General features: G+C 47.3%; 1 protein-coding gene across 1 annotated transcript; it reads left to right on the top strand.

The window, feature by feature from the left end:
- The first annotated feature begins 171 nt into the window (after positions 1-171).
- LOC115137070 (striatin-4-like) lies at positions 172-24,194 on the top strand. Its single transcript, XM_029673099.2, has 18 exons — positions 172-470; positions 9,259-9,362; positions 9,456-9,526; positions 10,136-10,214; positions 11,096-11,290; positions 11,523-11,706; positions 11,792-11,948; positions 12,723-12,818; positions 13,104-13,222; positions 13,457-13,632; positions 13,927-13,974; positions 14,108-14,229; positions 16,522-16,689; positions 16,755-16,895; positions 18,524-18,622; positions 18,762-18,848; positions 19,062-19,269; positions 19,402-24,194. The coding sequence occupies exons 1-17, from the start codon at positions 180-182 to the stop codon at positions 19,229-19,231; spliced, it is 2,307 nt and encodes a 768-aa protein (XP_029528959.1). The 5' UTR covers positions 172-179; the 3' UTR covers positions 19,232-19,269; positions 19,402-24,194.
- The last annotated feature ends 442 nt before the right edge of the window (positions 24,195-24,636 follow it).

The raw sequence follows: 24,636 nt of genomic DNA, 5'->3' as shown, positions 1-24,636 counted from the left end.
GTGGATTTGCTCTTAGCTCATTTTTTGGCACCCTTTCTCCATGAGTTATTGCAGTTGCTCTTTACGCGAGAGAGGAAGAAAGAAGGGTAGAGTGCTTGTGCTGGGTCTGTGAGGGTTGGGTTGTTATTACCGCTGCTTGTTTTCCACCTCCTTGTCCTGGCGAAAGCGAGAGCGCTAAAATGGAGGCGGAAAGATCCGGCGGAGTAGCAGGGGGAACGAACCAGAACTCTGGAGGCAGCGGCGTGGGGCGCAATCCGAACGGGCCGAAATCGGTACTCGGGCAGGCGACGACAGAAGCGGCCGCGGCGTCATCAGCGGCCGGGGCGATGGCTGGATCGTCGCAGCCTCGGGAACCGCAAGACGGCGACGCAGGCCTATCGCTTCCTGGGATCTTGCACTTTATCCAGTTCGAATGGGGACGCTTCCAGGCCGAGAAATATCGCTGGGAGGCCGAGAGAGACGAACTCAGGGTAATTACAATGTTATTATTTAGCTATAGCTATGTAGACTATTTATGACTATAGTAGCTTGCTACGATTTTGGAGGAAAAAAAAGCTAGCCTAGCATTGCCATTATTCACATCCCACAGAAATCACGACCGCTCGTCAATAGTTTCGCTAATCGGACGGGATACTGTCCACATAATCACCAATGTTTTCATCCTGTGTTCCAGGATGTTAGCTGGAGTAACTTCAAACAATGTTGCTATGTTTGCGTCAGTTCAAAAGCGTTGATGTGGTTTAAGACGCACGCGTTATTCTGGGATCAAAGCAAACCCAATATTTGGGGATTCCAGAAATGATGTCACCTTTCTTGACTAATCCAAAACACTGGATTGTGAATTTACTTGACGTCTTGCATCACTTACAGGACTTTAAATTGTCAGTGTGTGTTAATTGCGGTGTTACATTGAGGCGCAGTCAATGTCTTCCACCCCCTGATCCCAACGCAGCCAGACATATAATCGACGTTGTCTATATATAGCGGATCACACAGGTGGAGGTGTCAATCGGCTATGTCGAGCTGCTCCAACGGTAATTAACGCGGTTAGAATTAACGCCAGGCAGTTGGCCTCCGCTGTTTCTGAACCCCTTTGATGGTTTCTATTTTTCTCTGTGCGAGATTACGGTGGGCCACGTGACTCACTGTCAATTACAACAGGGGTTCAGTAATGCCAATTGCGTTTGTAAATCCCGGAGCCACGCACAAACTAAAAAAAACAGGTGACGTAATGTGGTCCTTTTCCGCCGTTTACGCACATGAACATTTTCACTCATGCCTCCCTTAGGGAGTGCAAAGCCTGTTTTTTCTTCTTCATTGCTTTCCCCATATGTGGCCTCCTGTCAACACGTTTTCTTATAAGTAAACTGAATGAGCATGAGCTGCTGAAATAGGAGTTGTCTTGATTATTTACAGTAGACTAAAGGCCTGTGTAGAAAAACAATGCCATTCCATTACTCTCAGTGTATTTCACTCTCCTACTCACTCTACCCTATAGGCTATAGCCTAGATATAAATAGGAGCTTTATATATTATGGATGAACCATAACAAACAGGCCCGTGTGGATTTCATAGCAGCGTGCGGATGGATGTCGGAAGTATGACACCACCACTAGTCTCTTACTGGGAAGAATTTCTATGTGTGAACATGTGTGTGAAGGCGTGAATGTTTGTGTGTGAAGGCGTGAATGTTTGTGTGTGAAGGCGTGAATGTTTGTGTGTGCATGCGTGAACTTGAGTGTGTGTGTGTGCATGCATGTGTGTGTGTGTGTGTGTGGTGTGGTGTGGTTTTCTCAGGCCAAATTAGCGGGGAGAACATGGGACAGGAGAGAGTGAGAGGAGCGGTTGAGGGCCCTGTTCAAACAGTAGCCCAGCAGTTTACATAAGAGGACCCCAGTGGCTGCTAAACTAGGGAAAGCCCAGTGGCACAAACACACAGAAGGCAATGCCTGGTGGGTTTTCTCTGCCAACCCTCTTCTTGAGCTGAGGATGTGCCAGGGGTAGGCATGCTCTGAGACCATGTGTGCAGGACACACACTTGTCCATTATAACTCACATGTGCTCTCTCCTCTCCCACAAATACATGTGTGTACAGTTGAAGTCAGAAGTTTACATACACCTTAGCCAAATACATTTAAACTCAGTTTTTCACAATTCCTGATATTTAATCCAAGTAAAAATTCCCTGTCTTAGGTCAGTTAGGATCACCATTTTATTTTAAGAATGTGAAATGTCAGAATAATAGTAGAGAGAATGATCTATTTCAGCATTTATTTATTTCATCACATTCCCAGTGGGTCAGAAGTTCACATACACTCAATAGGTATTTGATAACATTGCCTTTAAATTGTTTAACTTGGGTCAAACATCTCAGGTATTCTTCCACAAGCATCCCACAATAATTTGGGTGAATTTAGGCCCATTCCTCCTGACAGAGCTGGTGTAACTGAGTCAGGTTTGTAGGCCTCCTTGCTCGCACACACTTTTTCAGATCTGCCCACAAATTTTCTATAGGATTGAGGTCAGGGCTTTGTGATGGCCACTCCAATACCTTGACTTTGCTTGGGCTCACTGTCCATTTGGAAGACCCATTTGCGACCAAGCTTTAACTTCCTGAATAATGTCTTGAGATGTTGCTCCAATATATCAACATCATTTTCCTGCCTCATGATGCCATCTATTTTGTGAAGTTCACCGGTCCCTCCTGCAGCAAAGCACCCCCCACAACATGATGCTGCCACCCCCGTGCTTCACGGTTGGGATGGTGTTCTTTGGCTTGCAAGCCTCCCCTTTTTCCTCCAAACATAATGATGGTCATTATGGCCAAACAGTTCTATTTTTGTTTCATCAGACCAGAGGACATTTCTCCAAAAAGTACGATCTTTGTCCCCATGTGCAGTTGCAAACCGTAGTCTTGCTTTTTTATGGCGGTTTTGGAGCAGTGTCTTTTTCCTTGCTGAGCGGCCTTTCAGGTTATGTTGATATGACTCGGTTTACTGTGGATATAGATACTTTTGTACCTGTTTTCTCCAGCATCTTCACAAGGTCCTTTGCTGTTGTTCTGGGATTGCTTTGCACTTTTCGCACCAAAGTACGTTCATCTCTAGGAGACAGAACGTGTCTCCTTGCTGAATGGCATGACGGCTGCGTGGTCCCATGGTGTTTATACTTGCGTACTATTGTTTGTACAGATGAACGTGGTACCTTCAGGTGTTTGGAAATTGCTCCCAAGGATGAACCAGACTTGTGGAGGTCTACAATTGTTTTTCTGAGGTCTTGGCTGATTTATTTTGATTTTCCCATGATGTCAAGCAAAGAGGCACTGAGTTTGAAATACATCCACAGGTACACCTCCAATTGCCTCAAATGATGTCAATTAGCCTATCAGAAGCTTCTAAAGCCATGACATAATTTTCTGGAATTTTCCAAGCTGTTTAAAGGTACAGTCAACTTAGTGTATGTAAACTTCTGACCCACTGGAATTGTGATACAGTGAATTATAAGTGAAATAATCTGTCTGTAAACAATTGTTGGAAAAATGACTTGTGTCATGAACAAAGTAGATGTCCTAACCGACTTGCCAAAACTATAGTTTGTTGAAAATAAATTTGTGGAGTGGTTGAAAAACAAGTTTTAATTACTCCAACCTAAGTGTATGTAAACTTCCGACTTCAACTGTATGTATGTAGGCCTGAATTGTCTCCATACACACAGAACACACAACAATATACAGAATATAGCCTAGCTTGCTCTGGGCTGCTGCTCTGTCTCAACCCAAAAGTTGTCGATTGATGACTGCCCGGTGTGTGGAAAACACTTTTGGCCTTCCCTCCCACGTGACTGTGTGTGTGTGTGTATGTGACATTGACAGTGTGTGTATGGTGTGCCAGTGGTATGTTTTTTTTTAGGGCTGAATCAGGTCGTTAAATGGGAACACTTGTGGCACTCTGTCTCCTGTGACAGCCAGCCAGACAGGCTGTGGAGGGGCCAGGCCGAGCAGTTGGCTGGGGCAGGCGTAACCTAACGTAGCAGGCGTTTCATTCTGGTCCTGACGAGAGATAAAACATGTTTTTTCTAGGGGGATGTTCTCTTCTGCACTGTTCAACCAATCAAGTGGAGTGTCGCCTTGTTGACATCCAAAAGCGGAAGTCGCTTCACAGGCTATTTTTTTCTCTCCATTTCCCCTGGAAACCGGATGCATCCGTTTATATACGCACCCAGCGTAGGGTGGACCAGGTGTGACGTCCCCAGAGCAGAGCCACAGGGCCACGTGACTACAGCCAGCAGGCCAGGCCAAGGGACAGACAGGTGGCACTGCAGAGGGCACCGCTCTGGGCCCTGTTAGTCATCACTGATCTCACATGACAGGGGATAGGACTAAGCTGTGTGGTGGCAGCCCTGGCTTAATCCTGTCCGGTCAGGTAAGATCAGCGATTCCTTCAAGAAAGAGAGGATGAGGGATACTGCTATAAAACCCGTAAGCCTCTCAACCTCTGTCAGGCTATATCTGTCTCTTAGAACTGTAGAAGGGTTCCAAATCAAGCAGTCATTTCTCTACTGAATATCTGAATATACTCCTGCTGAGTCTGTAGAGAAAAGATAAGAGTGTTTCTGCTCTTGTCCTACTTCATTATGGTAATACAGTTGGTGCTGATCAAAGACCTACAGCACTCCTAGTTGGATAATAAACGTCAGATTACTGTAGATTTAAATGTTGCGATCACAATTGTGGCACAGTTACTCCTTGCCATAAATAGAAGGACAGAGCACTTTGTAGCCATTGCTACTCAAGATCAGTGGCACTCCCGACTAGTGGTGACCAAGATGACATCACTTCCTGCTAGGGCATGTTAAGTGGGGGGCCGTAATGCCCTTCTCTCAGCTCTAATGAAAAGCCCAGTGCTCTAATGCGTGGCACACGTACAGTGGGGCAAAAAAGTATTTAGTCAGACACCTATTGTGCAAGTTCTCCCACTTAAAAAGATGAGAGAGGCCTGTCATTTTCATCATAGGTACACTTCAACTATGACAGACAAAACAAGAATTTTATTCTCCAGAAAATCACATTGTAGGATTTTTAATGAATTTATTTGCAAATTATGGTGGAAAATAAGTATTTGGTCACCTACAAACAAGCAAGATTTCTGGCTCTCACAGACCTGTAAGTTCTTCTTTAAGAGGCTCCTCTGTCCTCCACTCGTTACCTGTATTAATGGCACCTGTTTGAACTTGTTATCAAGTTAAAAGTATAAAAATCAAGTATAAAAGACACCTGTCCACAACCTCAAACAGTCACACTCCAAACTCCACTATGGCCAAGACCAAAGAGCTGTCAAAGGACACCAGAAACAAAATTGTAGACCTGCACCAGGCTGGGAAGACTGAATCTGCAATAGGTAAGCAGCTTGGTTTGAAGAAATCAACTGTGGGAGCAATTATTAGGAAATGGAAGACATACAAGACCACTGATAATCTCCCTCGATCTGGGGCTACACACACACACACACACACACACACACGGTACACACACACTCCAGCTCCCTGTCCCAGTAAAGTCCTCTGCTCTACTTGTCGGCTGATGCGTGTCCGAAGGATGTAGGATGGCAGAGAGGGTATAGGAGAGGGAGAGCTGCCCTTGACCCTGTCCAGAGGCAGGGTGGGTGGGACTGACTGAGCTCCTCAGCAGGCCACACAGAGATGGCCATACAGGAAGCGCGGTAGTGCTTTTACTGAGAAAGGTAGTTCATTAGCCTGTCTTTGTGCTCAGACTGGTGTTGGTTTATGTGCCAGTTTTCAACAGGCATGTTTATAACATAGTTGATGCCCTTTTGATTACAGTTCACAGCTGTTTCTTTTGGCTGAAGTTTCAACTTAATTTGTCTCAGAGGGCAATTGGTTTCGCAGCAAAGAATAACGTGAAACATACATACGATGCTACTGAATCAGCCATGGATTGGCAGCCATCGATATAAATATAACATTGCTCATGATCAACATTATCAGCGGCAATTATATAAAGTAAGGCCCACACCGAAGGTAAGTGTAGTGCGCTGTGCACATTCTCAGAAACATCACGTCGACATCATCAAAATAGAGTATTCCCTGTATTCAAAAGGCCAGTGGCCGTAGGGGTAAAGGGTAACGGAGTGCTCGTACTTGTTTTAGTCTTAACAGTTGGGGAATCTACACCAGGGGTCAGAGGGTAGGCCATGGAGGTCCTGTTGTAGGGGGTGGGCACTGTCAGACAGGGTGGATTCTGCCATTCGCACCACGTCGTCTGTTGTACAGGTCAGACAGGTCGACCTGGATCTTTGGAAGGTGTTGCTGGCCCTTCTTTACCCTTCTTCCACAACTTGTCAGTGTTCCACTCGAAGCTCAATTCATCATCAATCACGGTCCCAAGATACTTAGAATTGGCTACAGTTGCTACCACCTGGCCCTGAAGGATGGCGTTATGAGGGGTAGGGGTCCATACACATATCTTTGTTTTTTTTTGTGTCACATTCGGGTTGTAAAGAAAGCACCGTGGCAACCATGTACAAAATCCTTAACAACCAGGACCGTGGTTACTTTTGAGGCGTGAAGCAGACTGACCATTACTGAGTCACCCGCAAACTTCAGGATGTGTTGGTTCTCGCACTGGCTACGACGTCAGTGTACAGGATACAGAGGAGGGGAGAGGACACAACCCCCTTGGGGGAGGCTATTGAGGATGGGGTGTTCCCTGCCAGGCACCCATTCACCCTCACCCTCTGGGTTCTGTTAGTAAGAAAATCAAGGATCCGGCCCATTATATTCGAGTCTACACCAAAATTGATTAGTGAGTTTGTTTATAGGCCCTGTTAGATACTTTTGGTCGTGTAGTGTATGTGGACACCTGCTCGTCGAACATCTCATTCCAAAATCATGGGTATTAATATGGAGTTGGTCCCCCCCCTTTGCTGCTATAACAGCCTCCATCCACTCTTCTGGGGAGGTTTTCCACTAGGTTTTCCACTAGATTGCTGCGGGGACTTCCATTCAGCCACAAGTATTTGTGAGGTCGGGCACTGATGCTGGGCGATGGTTAGTCTTGGCTCGCAGTCCTGGCTTTCCAGTTCATCTCCAAAGGTGTTCGATGGGGTTGAGGTCAGGGCTCTGTGCAGGCCGGTCAAGTTCGTCCACACCGATCTCAACAAACCATTTCTGTATGGACCTTGCTGCCAGATGGATCTCACTGACAAATTCATCACTCCAGAGAACGCGTTTCGACTGCTCCAGAGTCCAATGGCTGCGAGCTTTCCACCACTCCAGCTGACGTTTGGGGTTGCTCATGGTGATCTCAGGCTTGTGTGCGGCTGCTCGGCCATGGAAAACCATTTCATGAAGCTCCCGACGAACAGATTGGAACCTGGGTAGTGAGTGTTTGCAACTGAGGACAGACTAATTTTACTCGCTGTGTGCTTCAACCCTCGGCGGTCCCGTTCTTTGAGCTTGTGTGGCCTACCACTTTGTGGCTGAGCCGTTGTTGCTCCTAGACATTTCCACTTCACAGAAACAGCACTTCAAGTTGACCGGGGCAGCTCTAGCAGGGCAGTAATTTAAAGAACTGACTTGTTGGAAAGGTGGCATCCTATGACGGTGTCACGTTGAAAGTCACTGAGCTCTTCAGTAAGGCCATTCTACTGACAATGTTTGTCTATGGAGATTGCATGGCGGTGCACTCAATTTTTAGACACCCGTCAGCGTGGCTGAAATAGCCAAATCCACTAATTTGAAGGGGTTGTCCACATACTTTTGTGTGTATATATAGTGTATATGCTTGGAACATTTTGTGATGTGTGGTTGATCACAGATCACTGATCTGTAGGGAAGCCCTCTCAGAGTGAACTAAATCACCTACAGTAGACTCCTTTACTCCAGCTCTTCCAGGAAGGAAGAAAGAAAGAAAGAAAGAAAGAAAGAAAGAAAGAAAGAAAGAAAGGACGGACGGAAGGAAGGAAGGAAGGAAAGGTGCATGTCTGAAGCGTTCGAACGGGGCACTGGATTGGACAAAGTCCTGCTGTTAAGACAGGGAGTGGATGTGATGTTCATGGATCCTGATGACATGCTCCTGTGTACACTGTAACACCACACACACACACAGACACACACACACGCACACACACACACACACACACACACGGCAAATAAAGCCATGTCAGATTGCAGTGGGCCAGTGGAGACAGGAGCCAGGAATGTAAGGAATAGTGTTGGGAGAGATCACTGATGCTTATCTGAGATGGGAGGGACATTCCAAAGAAGTAAGTGTGTGTGTGTGTGTGTGTGTGTGTGTGTGTGTGTGTGTGTGTGTGTAAAGAACAATGCGTTAGAATGACAGGTCGCAGCTCGCCCCTGTCAGGGAAGGAACAGAACCATGTGAGAACCCCACCCACTTAACGACGACATCCACAGCGCCCCCTCTCTGTGTCCCAGTGCTCTGCGCTCCTGGCTACACCCAACCTCAGTGCATCTACCCGGTAGCTTCCTTCACTACCTGGCTTGGCCGCTCCCCTGCTCCCCCAGACAGACACAGCCCTGAGCATGGTGTCCTGCAGGTGTATTTTAGTACCTGGAGTCTGTAGGTATGGCTGGAGTTGCTGCTAGAACCAGATAGACACTTCTAGCTGAAACACACAGGAGATGCTGTGTTCTCAGAATGAATAGCCAGTTGTAACAGATGTAGCGTGTCCCAGTAGCGTGTCCCAGTAGCGTGTCCCAAAGTGATGCGCCATCAGCAGAGGTAGTTTTTGCAGTAGCACCGTGTCATTATTTTGTGTGTCCCGGCTGTATGATCTTGCCGGCGCCGCGCGGACCTGATGAGACTGCGTTTTCTTTTTAGGCTGTTCTACTTTTCTGTGGCTCTGTGTGTTAGCGTGTGTGTGTGTGTGTGTTTTGCGGTCTCAGAAGAGCAATGGGACCACGCACGCACGCAACACACACGCGCACATACTCCTCTCCTCACGATTGTTTTCCCCTCCAGATGTCTGGGTTTGCTGGTCAGGGGAAGTTCTAAATCCAGAACGCAGCTCCCTCCACAACCCACCACTTAGCCTGGGACTTGTAAGGAACGTCGGTTTGCCAAACCAAACAGCGAGCATTTCTGCACTGTACATGGCATTTGTTTAGTGGGTCCCAAACAGACTTCGCTCAAAATAACTGGGAAATGGTATACTCAAATTCTGTTGTGTTGATTGGTAACAGACAATGTTGTGTGTGTGTGTGTGTGTGTGCGCTCAGGCTCAGGTGACGTTCCTCCAGGGTGAGAGGAAGGGGCAGGAGAACATGAAGCAGGACCTGGTCAGGAGGATAAAGATGCTGGAGTACGCCCTTAAACAAGAGAGGTCAGACACACACACACGCGCACACTCACTCACGCACGGAGAGTGTAGGGCTTGGGTAACACAGCCATCTTGTGGTTCTTCCTCTCTCTGCAGGTCCAAACACCAGAAGTTGAAGACAGGCTGTGACCAGAGCCCAGGGGAGAAGAAACCAGAGGCAGAACAAGGTATGCAGGCTCTATGTAGACCTTATGTCGACTCTATGTATGCTATAAGGCCAGGGGATGGGGTCAAACTCATTTCGCCCTGGGGGGGGGGGGGCATCCAAATGTTCAAGATATGTTTCCTCTACCCATCATTTTCGATGCTCCCTGACCTTCTAGCTTTCGTTAGGGTGATTATTAGCGAGCTGGACACAGTCAAGATACATTTAGTATTTTTTTGTCAAACCACCCGCGGATCGGATTGGACCCTCTCGGATCCGGGACATATGTTTGACAGCCCTTCTGTGGACTATCCGAAGACATTCCATTTTTCCATGTAAAACTGTCATCCCTCTGTGTCAGCTCACTATATCTGCTACCAGACTTGGGTTTTTCACCGTGGAGAATGTCTGTGGCCTAATGGGTTGCATCAGTGATTGGTTCACTATGTAGCCTAGATAAAGCAGAACTAGTAACTTCCTCATGCTTTTGTTTCCACATCTGTCCCATTTAACTGTGTGTGTGTGTGGGTGGGGGGGGGGGGAGGTGCACCGAGCTTTGAGGGTTGCTCTGCTGCTTGCTTCTGTTACATCAAAGCTTCCTCCTCTGATCGACTCTTCGTCTATCCCACAGTGCCCAATGGGCCAGCAGAATCTGAATCTGAGCCAGCCAATCAGATGTCCTGGAAGGAGGGCCGTCAGCTACTGCGCAAGTAAGGCTTCCTCCCCATAGCGAGAGTAAGGCTTGCTCCCCATAGCGAGAGTAAGGCTTCCTCCCCATAGCGAGAGTAAGGCTTCCTCCCCATAGCGAGAGTAAGGCTTCCTCCCCATAGCGAGAGTAAGGCTTCCTCCCCATAGCGAGAGTAAGGCTTGCTCCCCATAGCGAGAGTAAGGCTACCTCCCCATAGCGAGAGTAAGGCTTGCTCCCCATAGCGAGAGTAAGGCTTGCTCCCCATAGCGAGAGTAAGGCTTGCTCCCCATAGCGAGAGTAAGGCTTGCTCCCCATAGCGAGAGTAAGGCTTGCTCCCCATAGCGAGAGTAAGGCTTGCTCCCCATAGCGAGAGTAAGGCTTGCTCCCCATAGCGAGAGTAAGGCTTGCTCCCCATAGCGAGAGTAAGGCTTGCTCCCCATAGCGAGAGTAAGGCTTCCTCCCCATAGCGAGAGTAAGGCTTCCTCCCCATAGCGAGAGTAAGGCTTCCTCCCCATAGCGAGAGTAAGGCTTGCTCCCCATAGCGAGAGTAAGGCTTGCTCCCCATAGCGAGAGTAAGGCTTGCTCCCCATAGCGAGTAAGGCTTCCTCCCCATAGCGAGCGAGTAAGGCTTCCTCCCATAGCGAGTAAGGCTTGCTCCCCATAGCGAGAGTAAGGCTTGCTCCCCATAGCGAGAGTAAGGCTTGCTCCCCATAGCGAGAGTAAGGCTTGCTCCCCATAGCGAGAGTAAGGCTTGCTCCCCATAGCGAGAGTAAGGCTTGCTCCCCATAGCGAGAGAGCAGCACTGTCCCCAACACTTTAAACAAACTGTTGAGTCTGAATGAAGAGTCTAATCGTGTGTGTGTGGCCATGGTTTGCGTGTGCACACGCTTGGTGTGTGTGTAGGTACCTGGAGGAGGTGGGCTACTCGGACACCATCCTGGACATGCGTTCGAAGCGTGTGCGCTCCCTGCTGGGTCGTACCAGCCCCGAGGCTAACGGCGCCCCGGCCAGCAGCGAGCAGCAGCCCGCCCCGGACCCCGAGCCCCTGGCAGGGGGGGAGTCACTCCTCATCAGACAGATAGAGGAGCAGATCAAGAGGTGAGACGCCCATACACACACACACACACCCCTGTCCTCGGTGTAGGGTGCTGTGGACAGTGATGAATGGAAGCTTGTCTCCGCGGTAGTCGTGTCGTTGATGAGTACTACGTCTGTGGTGGTGTATTGCATGTTTTTGTCAAATAACTGTCAGTAATGTTGTTACCGTTGGAGGTTGCCTCTGATGTGTGTGTGTTGCCTCTGATGTGTGTGTGTGTGTGTGTGTCGGTAGGAACGCGGCAGGGAAGGATGGTTCTAAGGAGCGTCTGGGCGGTTCCGTGCTGGATAAGATCCCCTTCCTACACGGCTGCCAGGATGATGATGAGGATGACAGTGATGAGGAAGATGACTTCCAGGGCATGGGCACGGACCGTATAGATGGGCAGCGCAACAAGAACAAGAAGCCTCGCGTTAAGGTCCGATCACGTCAACAAGGCAAAGTGTGTGTGTGTGTGTGTGTATGTGTATTAAAGCCCTCTCTCTCTCTCTGTGTGTGTGTAGATGGGGACTGAGCCCATGACCACAGACCTGGACCCTGATGATGAGGAGGACGAAGACGACTCTGAGGATGCCCTGAGCGAGTTTGACTTCCTGGGATCAGGGGAGGAGGGGGAGGGGGCGGGAGAGGCCCGTATCTCAGGGGACGGCCGGGAGTTAGGTACGCCATCGTCATAGCAACCACCTCAGCCACACCTGTCTGTCTCTTCGTCTGTCTAGCTTTTTGTCTGTCTCTTTCTATTTGCCAGTCCCGCTCCCCCTTCATCCCTATCTCTCTCTTTCTAGGGAGTCACATGTTCTGTACTCTCACCTCTACTGCCAATAAACCATTGCCTATGGTGAACCATTGTCTGTGTGTCTCACTATCACATATGTTGTGTTTGCTGGGTGCCTTTTGTCATCCACGTGTCTCTCTCTCTCTCTGGAGCAATGTGTTCAGTTAGCATAAAGCATGCTGTTTGGTGTCTGGCTACTTTATCTCTACATCCACCTCTCGGCCTGTCTCTCGGCCTGTCTCTCGGACTGTCCTCGGACTGCCTCTCGGCCTGTCTCTCGGACTGCCTCTCGGCCTGTCTCTCGGCCTGTCTCTCGGACTGCCTCTCGGCCTGTCTCTCGGCCTGTCTCTCGGACTGCCTCTCGGCCTGTCTCTCGGCCCGTCTCTCGGTCCGTGTCTCTTCGTCTCTTTCTATTTCTCTGATCACTCATCGTCTCTCCTTCGGTATGCGTGGTCATGTGTACTCTCGACCTTCACGTCTCTCTATCTTTCTGTCTGCTCTCTCTCTCTCTCTCTCTCTCAGCATGACAGTGCGTGTTGTCCCTCTCTCTCTCGTTCTCTCGCTCTCTCTGCATGACTGTGTGTGTTGTGTGTGTGTCTCTCTCGCTCTCTCTCTGCATGACTGTGTGTGTTGTGTCTCTCTCCTCTGGCCTGGTTCAGAGAAGCGCAGGAACAAGTTACAGGGCATGATGTCGGACTTCCCCCCCAAACCCTCCCCGCCCCCCTCTGTGTCGGGACAGTCTCGCTCCGGGGAAGGTAAGACAACACCCGACCCCCAAAACTCTCCCTGTCTTGCTGTACCAAATGTTCTACACTGTTCTGTATTGTTTCATGTTTTGCGTGGACCCCAGGAAGAGTAGCTGCTGCTTTTGCAACAGCTAATGGGGATCCTCAAATACCAAAGTAGCTAAATTGCTTCTCTCTCTCTCGTCTAAAGGGATACTGCCCTGAAGAGGTAATTGTTTAACTATTGAAAAAAGGAAGGGATGTGTTTTGATCAGATTGTGGGTGAATGTAGCCATTCTTCCTTCACTCCTTAAGGTGGCGCTCTGGGTTTTTCCTCTGACGTCTTCATCCTGGACGCCGTCGGGGGCGGAGACATGAACCTGGGAGAGCTGGCTGACCTCACCGTGGCCAACGACAACGACCTCACCGTCGATGTGAATACTTGAACACACACACACACACACACACACAACAGAGGGGGGGACGGGACTGAGAGAAGAAATGCAGTTTTAAACATGGCTTAAGCCGTGTTCTTATGCTATCTGAGGGACTCACCCCCCCCCCCCCCCCCCCCAAATAAATAAATAGGTGGCAACAATTTAGCAGTGGGGGCCCGCTGCTGTTAAAGGAATGCATTCACAAACACTCTGACACCTGTGTGCGTGTAGCTGCAGGATAACCGGGAGGAGTTCAAGAAGACGTGGAACCCTCGCTTCACGCTGCGTAGCCACTTTGATGCCATCAGAGCGTTGACGTTCCACCCCAGCCAGGCCGTTCTACTCACAGCCTCCGAGGACGGAACCCTGAAGCTGTGGAACCTCAACAAGGCCATACACTCCAAGAAGTAAGAGCCTAAGGAATAGCAGGAACATAACACACCAATATCAGGGCCTGTGTTCAAAAAATGTATCATACAGTTGTCATGCTGATCTAGGATCAGGTCCCTCCTGTCCCATGTAATCTCATGAATGGTTATTTAAAGGGGGAAAAAAACAGATCCCAGATCAGCACTCACTCCTAATCTAAGATGCTTTATGAATACAGGCCCAGGAGTGGGAAAGAAACTGAATGGGGTCTGGTAGTTTGCTATAACACTGTGTTGTAATGTGTAAACGGATGTTGGTCTTTGCCTCCACAGAAATGCAGCGCTGGACGTTGAACCCATCTACACCTTCCGAGCCCACAGGTGATCTCAGACCACTCGCGCCAGCACCCACCTTGTGACGCACGCACGCAAACACGTTTGTTGCAACTATCACGTGCTTTGGTGTGTTTCTGGGTATAATAGCTACTCTTTGTGTAATTGTGTGTGCGTACAGTGGTGCCGTTCTGTCTCTGGCAATGGGAGAGGACGGAGACTCATGCTACAGCGGGGGTCTGGACGGAACCGTGCGCTGCTGGAAGATCCCTGACATCAACGTGGATCCCTACGACAACTACGGTCAGCCTCTGACCCCTGTCTGACCCCTCTATCACCTTTCACCTCCGGTCAACCAGTCAGAACTAGCCAGGTTTATCCCCAGCTAACGTATTCAGCTCTGAGTCAGTGGATTGCACATGATCATGATCATGCTATGCAATCTGGTTTCAGAGCTGGTCATGGGTGCACCTCAGCCACGCTCAAGGTCCTAAACGACATCATAACCACCATCGATAAGAGACATTACTGTGCAGCCGTATTCATCGACCTGGCCAAGGCTTTCGACTCTGTCAATCACCACATTCTTATTGGCAGACTCGACAGCCTTGGTTTACCAACTACTTCTCTGACAGAGTTCAGTGTGTCAAATCGGAGGGCCTGTTGTCCGGACCTCTGGCAGTCTCTATGGGGGTGCCACAGGGTTCAATCCTCGGGCCGACTCTCTTCTATGTATACATTAATGATGTTGCTCTTGCTGCTGGTGATTGTCTGGTACACCTCTAAGCAGACGAAAACATTCTGTATACTTCTGGCCCCTGCTTGGACACTGTGATAACTAACATCCAGACGAGCTTCAATGCCACACAACACTCCTTCCTTGGCCTCCAACTGCTCTTAAACGCAAGTAAAACTAAATGCATGCTATTCAACCGATCACTGCCCGCACCTGCTCGCCCGTCCAGCATCACTACTGTGGACGGCTCTGAATTAAAATACGTGGACAACTACAAATACCTGGGTGTCTAGTTAGACTGTAAACTCTCCTTCCAGACTCACATTAAGCATCTGCAATCCAAAATTAAATCTAGAATTGGCTTCCTATATCGCAACAAAGCATCCTTCACTCATGCTGCCAAACATACCCTCGTAAAACTGACCATCCTACCGATCCTCGACTTCGGTGATGTCATCTATAAAATAGCCTCCAACACTCTACTCAACAAACTGGATGCAGTCTATCACAGTGCCATCCGTTTTGTCACCAAAGCTCCATACACTACCCACCATTGCGACCTGTACGCTCTCGTTGGTTGGCCCTTGCTTCATACTCGTCGCCAAACCCACTGGCTCCAAGTTATCTACAAGTCTCTGCTAGGTAAAGCCCCACCTTATCTCAGCTCACTGGTCACCATAGCAGCACCCACTCGTAGCACGCGTTCCAGCAGGTATATCTCACTGGTCACCCCCAAAGCCAATTCCTCCTTTGGTCGTCTTTCCTTCCAGTTCTCTGCTGCCAATGACTGGAACGAACTACAAAAATCTCTGAAACTGGAAGCACTTATCTCCCTCACTAGCTTTAAGCACCAGCTGTCAGAGCAGCTCACAGATCACTGCACCTGTACATAGCCCATCTGTATACGGCCCATCTATCTACCTACCTCATCCCCATACTGTATTTATTTATTTATCTTGCTCCTTTGCACCCTTGTATCTCTACTTGCACATTCATCTTCTGCACATCTACCATTCCAGTGTTTAATTGCTACATTGTAATTACTTCGCCACCATGGCCCATTTATTGCCTTAACTCCCTTATCTTACCTCGTTTACATTCACTGTACATAGACATTTTGTTTTCTTTTGTTCCGCTGTATTATTGACTATGTTTGTTTTACTCCATGTGTAACTCTGTGTTGTTATTTGTGTCGCACTGCTTTGCTTTATCCTGGCCAGGTCGCAGTTGTAAATGAGAACTTGTTCTCAACTAGCCTACCTGGTTAAATAAAGGTGAAATAAAAACAGATTGACTGAAATTAGGGTTGTGACGGCCATGGGATTTTTGAAGGGAGGTTATTGGTCAGCCAAATGGCCGCGGTCACCGGTCGTTGCCTAGGCCAGGGGTTTTCAAACTTTTCTTGCCCAGGGAACCCCGCCCAAGCAAACCGGTGACCCAAGGGCCCCGTTTTAAAGGGATAGTTCGAGATTCTGGCAATGAATCCATGAGTCTACGTACTTCCCCAGAGTTGTACGAACGGGAACAGCTAGCATGCTAACCGTTCCTGTAGAGATCGTCATTGAGCTAACGCTAGTTACCATTGGCTCGTGAAACTGTCTAAGAGACATAAAAATGGTATCCACAATGGTATTCTGTTGTAGATAGCGATATTCATACAAAGTTATTTTACACATTATTTTACACATAAAAAAATCCCCCCCAAGAGAAAATCACGACCCCGTATATAAGGGGCCGCGGACCCCAATTTGAAAACCGAAGACTCGTTTGCTACAACACCTTGCTTGTTTCAGCAAGGAGCAACGCCGTTTCATCCCGTTGTAGAATCCATTTGTGTGTGTGTTCTCTTTGTTGTGTAGACCCGGGTATAGAGAGCAGTGTGTTGTTGGGTCATGAGGACTCGGTGTGGAGTCTGACGTACTCTGCCGCCCACCATCGCCTGGCCTCCTGCTCCGCAGATGGGACCGTTCGCATCTGGGACCCACAGAACTCTGCCCCCTGTCTCTCCGTCTTCAACAAGGAGAAAGGTGAGCGTGTGTGTTTCTGTGTGTGTGTGTGCGTTATATCTCAACTCTCTCACCCCCCCCCACAGAACACGGAACGCCCACCTCGGTGGCCTTTGTGAACTCTGACCCCAACCAGGCAGTGGTGTCATTCGACGGTGGCGAGACGTTGCTCTATGACCTCACCACAGAGCAGAGCATCATGGTCCTGGAAACCGGCACCAAGGACGGTGAGTCCTAGGGCCTGTTCTAATACTGTCAGAATGTTTCCTGTGGCGTGGTTGGGCTAGCGGTAATGCTGCAGCCTCTGGCACACGCGTACGGTGTTGGCTAGGGGTGTAATGGTTCACCGGTACCTATTGCGGTTTTTAGGGTCACGGTTCGATTACATTTCGGTACAGCGGGAAAATGAAATGCCATTCACAAATCTTCTTGGCTTCGTCTGCTGTGAGAGGATTTTTCTGTTGGGCCTCTCAAGTTTACACTCTGATGCTGCGTTTGTAACCATGTGAGAGGTGGGAATTTTACCAAGTTCCCACCTCCCACAGAGGGTGTAGATGCCAGTTGGGTGCGTTCACGTGATTTGAACTCGTTGAGAAACGGCGATTGGCTAATGGCCAACAAGCTGCGCAAACCATCAACTAAAATTACAGCTATCATGCTTTTAAATAAATTATAGAGTAAAAAAAACGAAACAATTCTAGATAGCTTTTTATATCTTATTTTGTTGTTGCATTTAACTGCCGAACATGCTGTAATAGAGGCCATTTCCTTAGTAGATGATGTCAGAGGTCAACATGTGGGAGAAGTGGGTGCTCAGAATGATAGATGAGTTTCCCACTAGTAATTACCAGTTGAAGGGCCATTCAAGTGGATTTTTCCCAGTGGTATGTGGTAAATTCCCACTTCCCACATGGTTACGAATGCACCATGACGTTGCCTCCTTCAGTGCCAGATACGCACTTGTGACTCTCATAAAGGGGCGTGTCCGTAGCACATCTCCCACTCCGGGGTAATGTGATGGACTGTGACTTAAGCAAGCGCAACACAGGATGCATTGGCCAATTCATTGAAAACGTTGGCTTTGGCTTGCTTATATAGAGCGGGGTACTAGCTGTTTGCTGAAATGGATGCGAGAGGGAAGTTCGTAGCGTGGCTCGAGCACTTTCAACGAGGTGCTGAAACACCCTATTCTCAACCACCGAGAATGAACGCATATCCATGTACCAAAGACTGTAAAGAATATAAACATAGCCTACCTATCGCTCTTCCATTTTTCTTTGGCCCGGTCAGAATCAGCTGCCAAGGGCTGCTTGAATGCAGAGGGGAGACGATGTTGTGTTGTTTTTTTGCGATTCCGTCTGGCTCCGGAATACTGGGGTGATGTCGGTGTAAATGTGTCAACATATTTGAGGTGTTGGCAGCTGCATAGGCAGTTCTCATTGCACGTGGCGACATACTGTTACCATTTTATCCACTACTCTCTGTCTATCGCCGTTGTAATCTACTGGGAAACCAACATTTTCCCAAACTGGAGATTTAAACAACGATGGGAGTATATTCACAAAATGGCCGTTTTAAAATGTTCATCTGAGGTACCTGAACGGTTCGGTACGAAAATGTGTACCCTTACACCCCTAGTCGGCACAAGTTCAAATCGGGCATACTGCCCCATCTTTCCCCTCTCTCATCCTCTCTCTGTTCAATAAAATCTGAAAATACATATATATATATATATCAAATGCATCCTTCTGTGCCTCCCTTCCATGAGAGGAGCCAGGAGGATCTCCCTCTACTGATCTGTATGTGTCTGTGAGCTGATCTGTGAGCTGATCTGTGTGTGTGTCGCCCCCTGCAGGCAGTGAGCTGATTAACTGTGTGGTCAGCCACCCCTCGGAGCCCATCTCCATCACCGCACACGAGAACCGCACTATCCGCTATCTGGACAACAAGACAGGTCAGCCCACTGTCCACTGCTAAATCCTACCTTTCTGTAACTACGCCAGAATTAGGCCTCGTGCCTGATCTGTTTTTATCTGGGTCGAACTAGCCCATAGCTCCAATGAAATGTAATGCCCACCTGCGTGTGTTACCAGGTAAACTGATCCACTCCATGGTGGCACACCTGGATGCTGTCACCTGTCTGACCACGGACCCCAAAGGCACTTACCTCATCTCTGGCAGTGAGTACCAGTAATCCAGTGTTTCTTAAAAGGGCTGCAATTGAGTCCCCATGAATTGAGTCTCCAGGAATTGAGTCCCCAGGACCTTTGAGTCCCCAGGAATTGAGTCCCCAGGAATTGAGTCCCCAGGACCAGGACTGAGAACCACTGCTTCTAACCTCACCACATGCTTCCCCTGTTACTCTAACCGTGCTCTCCTCTTCCTCCCTGCAGGCCATGACTGTTCGGTGCGTCTGTGGATGCTGGACAACAGGACGTGTGTGCAGGAGATCACGGCCCACAGGAAGAAGCACGACGAGGCCATTCACGACGTGGCCTTCCACCCCTCGCAGCCCTTCATCGCCTCGGCTGGCGCCGACGCACTCGCCAAGGTCTTCGTCTGAGAGGAGGCACAGACAGGGACTCAACATCATCCTCACTGGTACAGAGTGAGAGTGCGAGAGAGAGAGAGAGAGAGATAGAGAGCGAGTGTGTGTGCTTTATCTTACAATCTGTTAGTTGAGTTTCTTTACAGTTTCTGCTTATATGAACTTGTCCCTTCTTTTCATTACAGCCCGACTAACACAACTCGGCCAGAGGAGAGTGATGACTACAATGGACGAACCTCACACACAATTCCACATTCACAGTTACACACATACCCATCCAGTGACATACACACACAACAACCGTTGTCCTGCACCCCACTGGCTGGGTCATCGCCAATAGGACACTATTAGCCACAGTTCTCTAGCTGATCCCATGATGCCTCAGTAACTTGTTGCAATACTAATACTAACCATACTGCTTTTCTAACGACTAGATCGGACTGCTCGGTTTATTAGGTCAGTTTACTACACTACAATACTCTCATTCATTTCTACTTTTTACAGTCCACTTGCGGTTATTATAAGACAACGTGTGTTGACTTGGATCACTACGCATGCTGATGCGGCACCTACTATGACTAGTGACGCGGCGTGCACCCGGGTTCACTTTCAGTTGGAAGATTTTAGTTTTTTTAAGAGATAAGAAGCTTAGCTCACCAGTTGCTAACACACGTAAGCACCTAACTACAGTAGAGTCCAGTACCCACCCGTTGATGGCAGTAGCAATTGTCTGCTGCACCACAGTGTGGGGGAACAATGCATTTCATTCCAAAGACTTCTGAGGGTTTTAGTTTTTTTGTGTGTGTTTTGGAGACGCCTCCTAACCGGTGTTGGACAAACGGCTTTAATATCAGCCTCATCGCCAAGATACGACGTCTGAGCGTTTGTGTGTCCGGTATTGTACGGTCATCCATTTCAGTAGAAAGGTGTGTTTGTGTGTGTGTGTGTGTGTGTGTTGCACTTGTTTAATCTTGGTGCTAAGACCTCATCAGTCCGAGTCTGAATCAGGGACCTGTTTTCATTCGAGGTGTGTGTGTGTGTGGGGGTCCTGTTTGTCTCTCACTGGGATATTTGTCATCAAAAGTAGCATGATATAGCTTGTATCGTCACTCTCCAGCCACGCCAACTGTTTGTGTTGAGATACTGTATGGGTAATTTGTATCTCATAGGAAACTAACACGCTATGCTAAGCAGACACTTTTCTACTGTTCTTTTTATATATAGTGTGTGTGTGAAGTTTTGTCATTTCATTGGGACAGCTGGTTTGTGAAAGAGTATGTGGAGATGACAGGAGTAATTTAATGTTGATGCCGCAGTAACCCCTCTGACTGAAACGGTGGACATTACCAGAAAGTGGCATCCTGTATTCTCTCTCTGTCCCTTAAGTCGGCATCTAGTCACAACGGCCTTTGGAAACAATCTTATTGTCCAATGAAATGACTGTTGTTGATTAGGTTTCTGTTTCTTGTGTGAGGGGGGGTTGCACTGAATTGCCCAGAGTGCTCATAGTGGGAAACTGGTGCCTCTCTCCCGTGTCAACGGGGCCAGCAGGATAAATTTGCCCCCAGGATATGGGAACAAAAGCCACATAAAGAGCCCTCCTTCCTCTCCCTTTCCCCTTTGGAGAGGAAACAAGAACAAACACTACCTGAACCCCCCCCAAGACCCTTTACATTGGCCTCCGACGAAGACTGAGTTTAGACAGGCGAGCGACCACTTTGTGCTTGGATTATTGCGGAGCTGTTTTTCCTGGAAGTGGTAACGAGGTTGAACAAAGGGCGGAGCCTTGGGCGTCTGCTAAAGACTGACATATAGGTCAGAGGTCAGGGGTGATGTCGTCGAGTAACCGGCCTCCTGGATCCTTCAAGTTTATTTTTGAACTTTCCGGGGTGGAAGACAGGCGGCGGGTGGGGGCAGATCTCTGGCTGTGGAAACATGGTTCCACCAGACCAGGGCATGGCAGTAAAGATTGAATGGCCCAGTAGCTCCATGTCAATCAGTAACTGGCCCCGAGCTGCCCCCGCCAACCTACTAATCAACCCCTAGCACAGAGGGAGGGGGTAGAACTCGTCCCAAACTACTGATACCAGATCAGGTATTTTTTCCATCCCCTTAATGGTTAAAGTCAGCATTGGGGTTAGGGTAATCTAATCCTAGATATGTGGTTAAGGTCAACTTTAACCAAGAGCGCCTACATGCAACAGGGTCGCTACAGGGGTCAGAGAATCAAAGGTTGCTGGTAAAAAAAATGACTAAGAGGTCAACGTTTCTCTCCACTGCAAGACCTTCTGGGAAGCCACTCTCTCTGGTTAGACAGGTTTTTGTGGGCTTGGTTTAGTTTATGTCAGCTTCATGTGTTTGCTTTTACATGATGGTTTCAGATGCATTGAATTTGATGAGGCAGAGAGAATGCCTAAGTGCTACTTACTGTAGCACACTGGGTGCTGTCATGCTTTGTTGTTGAGAGGATAACTATAGTACGCAGTTGTCAATCACCCAGCTGATGGTATCACCCACCTCTTGGAAGTCCGGTGGCCATTTTTTGTGTAACAGTGCATCCACTCCCACCAACGTTATAGCTTCCATACGAAGTGCATTCCAGTGACACACTAACTAACGGTTGGTTATATGCTGCATTACATCAGCTGCACTAGACCCCAAGACTAGACCAAGAGGTTACCTGGAGCCCGTTTGTGTCTTAGTGCGGCTGTGGAGCCCATGGCCCAGTTTCCCAAAAGAGTCTTAAAGAGCGACTGGCCCTAAAAAGTAGCATCGGTGTGAGTCGGAAGCATTTATTTTACTGTCAAAATTTACTACAATGTGTAAATAGAATAATTTTGGTCATAAAGTCAGTCTTGTCCAAAGCGGAGATTTGCGAGATAGGAAAAAAACTGTATTTCACAGAATGAAAAGTACCATAACAGTTTTCCATAGGTTGGGTTTATTTGAATCCTTCCCACAGCTGGCTGCACCCAAGTAATCATCAATTCTGAGTGCAGCTGCACCATGACCCAATGTAATGTTCATGATCAATTTGGTTTGACATTGGATATCCTTATGGGGCAAGTTAGGGACCATCAGTAAATTACACAATGTACATGGGACAATATTTGAAATGTTCAAACCAACTATACAATGCAGAAAACCAACTATAAATAATATCGCAATATTGAAAGCAATTAATGAGACACCTAAAAGATGTGCAACATGAAAATATTGTCCCGGTTACATTGTGCAATTTATTGACAAACTCATTTTGCCACGGTCGCGTACCAGCTAGGCTGAAGCTAATTCAGGAAACGATTTTAGCGAACACGCACAAGAGACACACATCAAACCACACCCCGACTGAATTCAGTCCTGGTCGCTAGTATTTACTAATGAACCGAATCTAAAACGAGGACAAATCAGGAAGTGCAGTTCATCGTTAGAATCTTCATAGGAGCGTCGTTAAATCGCCAAGCTGTTTCCCAAAACCATTACTAAAGTCGCATTTGAAATCGACTGCCTCAGAACAGCGAAGTGTGTCGTTAGATGCTTAAATTATTTTATTTTTGAACCCATCCTGGTCACTTTATACACAGACCAGAAGATGTCATCTACACAGATTTCGAGATGTTTATCTGTCACTGTGAACGCAGATCACTTCAGACCGAAGTTGACCGCGAAGGATACAAATATGCATCAAATGAAAACCGAGTTGACGGCATTAAAAGATGAATAGAGAAACTAGGTTTATAAAAGGCTACATACATAGGCCTGTTTATTTAAATCATATTGAAATCCATTTCATGTTCAATCAATTGAGTTCTATTTAGCTGGCTAGTCTGTCTGCAATTTTTGCCTCAATACATTTCATGTGTAATGTGCGCAATGATATGCCAAATCTGTGATTTGTGCATTATTATTGGTTAAGCATTAGAATAAACCACCTCAATATTTGCAGCCATTAGGTGATCATCTCTCTAGGAGCTGACCGGTTGTCAGTATTGTGAAATAATTATGATAAGGTAAGATATGAATAGAGAAAGCAGCCTCTCTTTTTATCCTATAGGTATCGACACTTGCTCCAACGACGCACTTGGCGAACGTTCTTTCTGCGTGGTGTTTTGGGAAACGCATGTTACATCTTCGGCCGTTGTAGGAACGATGCATCGGTTAAAATACTTGTACGCCTAAATTCCATCGCTACCAGGAAACCAAGCCCTGAAGTGTCTCCCTGGTATTTCTCCTCCCTTCAAGTAAATATTAAGACTGCATGAGTGTGTTGGACGAACTCTGCACTCCGTGTCTGTGTGTCAGTCAGAGTCCACATGTACGTCTGCAGCATTGAGCTACAGACTGGTCCTGATATAAACGCTCTGAGAACAGACAAATCAATGTGAAACAAAACAAAACAAAATCAAGAAAGCGAGAGGAAAATAGATATGACTGTAAATGATAGAAGACTAGAGCAACCATTATCTGATTTACATGTCCATTCTCATTTTTTATGTGTTGCTTTCCCCCCCCCTTTGATTAGAATTATTATCTAAGAATACTGTAGTATCATCAGTGAAATCTTTCTTCTTTGCTAGGCTTAGAACTTGCTTGTGATTGATAATGACAATGTATACCTTGTAAAAAAAATAAATAAACTGTTAACAAATCAGAAACAAAAGACAAAAAAGTGATCAGTCCGAGGCCAAGGTAAAGGACTCTTGTTTCTTTGTGTTTTTATTTTTTTAATAGCAACTTATCACTGTGTGATATTTTGTACATCATATTAAGCGGTATTCAAACAATTTCCTCTAACTACAAGGGATAAGAGACCTGCTTTTTATTGAGTTTGTTTTATTATATATATTTTTGGAACTGCATTCTAGCTTGTATCAAATGACAGATTTTCCTTCTCTTTACTTTGCGGGTCTCGTGTTGTATGTCATTAAAGAAGAAAAATACAAAAAATTCTAATAAAATAACGATTTTGTACAGTGAATTGAGAGCAGTGTTGTCATTCATTGTATCGTGACAACTGTAATTGATTACTGTATTACTACATATTAATTATCAACTTAATGATACATGGTTTCTTTATTTATGTTATTTTATTTTTAAATTGATCTCAATTATATATATATTTTTAACCCCTTTTTCAATTACGATCTTTTCTCATGGCTGCAACTCCCCAACAGGCTCGGGAGATGCGAAAGTCGAGTCATGCGTCCTTTGAAACATGACCCGCCAAACCGTGCTCCTTAAAACACGCTCGCCAGCTGCACCAATGTGTCAGAGGAAACACTGTTCAACTGACGGCCGGAAGTCAGCCTGTCCTTCTGTGCACCCTCTGAGACTTCTAGGAAGATTTAAAGCCACTTAACCCCAACATTTCTCCAAGTTTTCCCCATTATTGCAAAGACCTAGTTATTTTGTTGCTTTGA

Source organism: Oncorhynchus nerka, linkage group LG11 (assembly GCF_034236695.1).
Source record: "Oncorhynchus nerka isolate Pitt River linkage group LG11, Oner_Uvic_2.0, whole genome shotgun sequence".
Taxonomy (NCBI): domain Eukaryota; kingdom Metazoa; phylum Chordata; class Actinopteri; order Salmoniformes; family Salmonidae; genus Oncorhynchus; species Oncorhynchus nerka.
The sequence above is the reverse complement of the archived record's forward strand: the minus strand, read 5'-3'. Positions and strand labels throughout refer to the sequence as shown.

What these genes read in the sequence shown, in the direction of transcription:
- LOC115137070 (XM_029673099.2), top strand. Translation starts at nt 180, where the DNA reads ATGGAGGCGGAAAGATCCGGCGGAGTAGCAGGGGGAACGAACCAGAAC. An exon ending in ATAGAGGAGCAGATCAAGAG is followed by an intron (nt 11,291 to 11,522) that starts GTGAGACGCCCA and finishes GTGTGTCGGTAG; the next exon opens with GAACGCGGCAGGGAAGGATG. An exon ending in CTATCTGGACAACAAGACAG is followed by an intron (nt 18,623 to 18,761) that starts GTCAGCCCACTG and finishes GTGTGTTACCAG; the next exon opens with GTAAACTGATCCACTCCATG.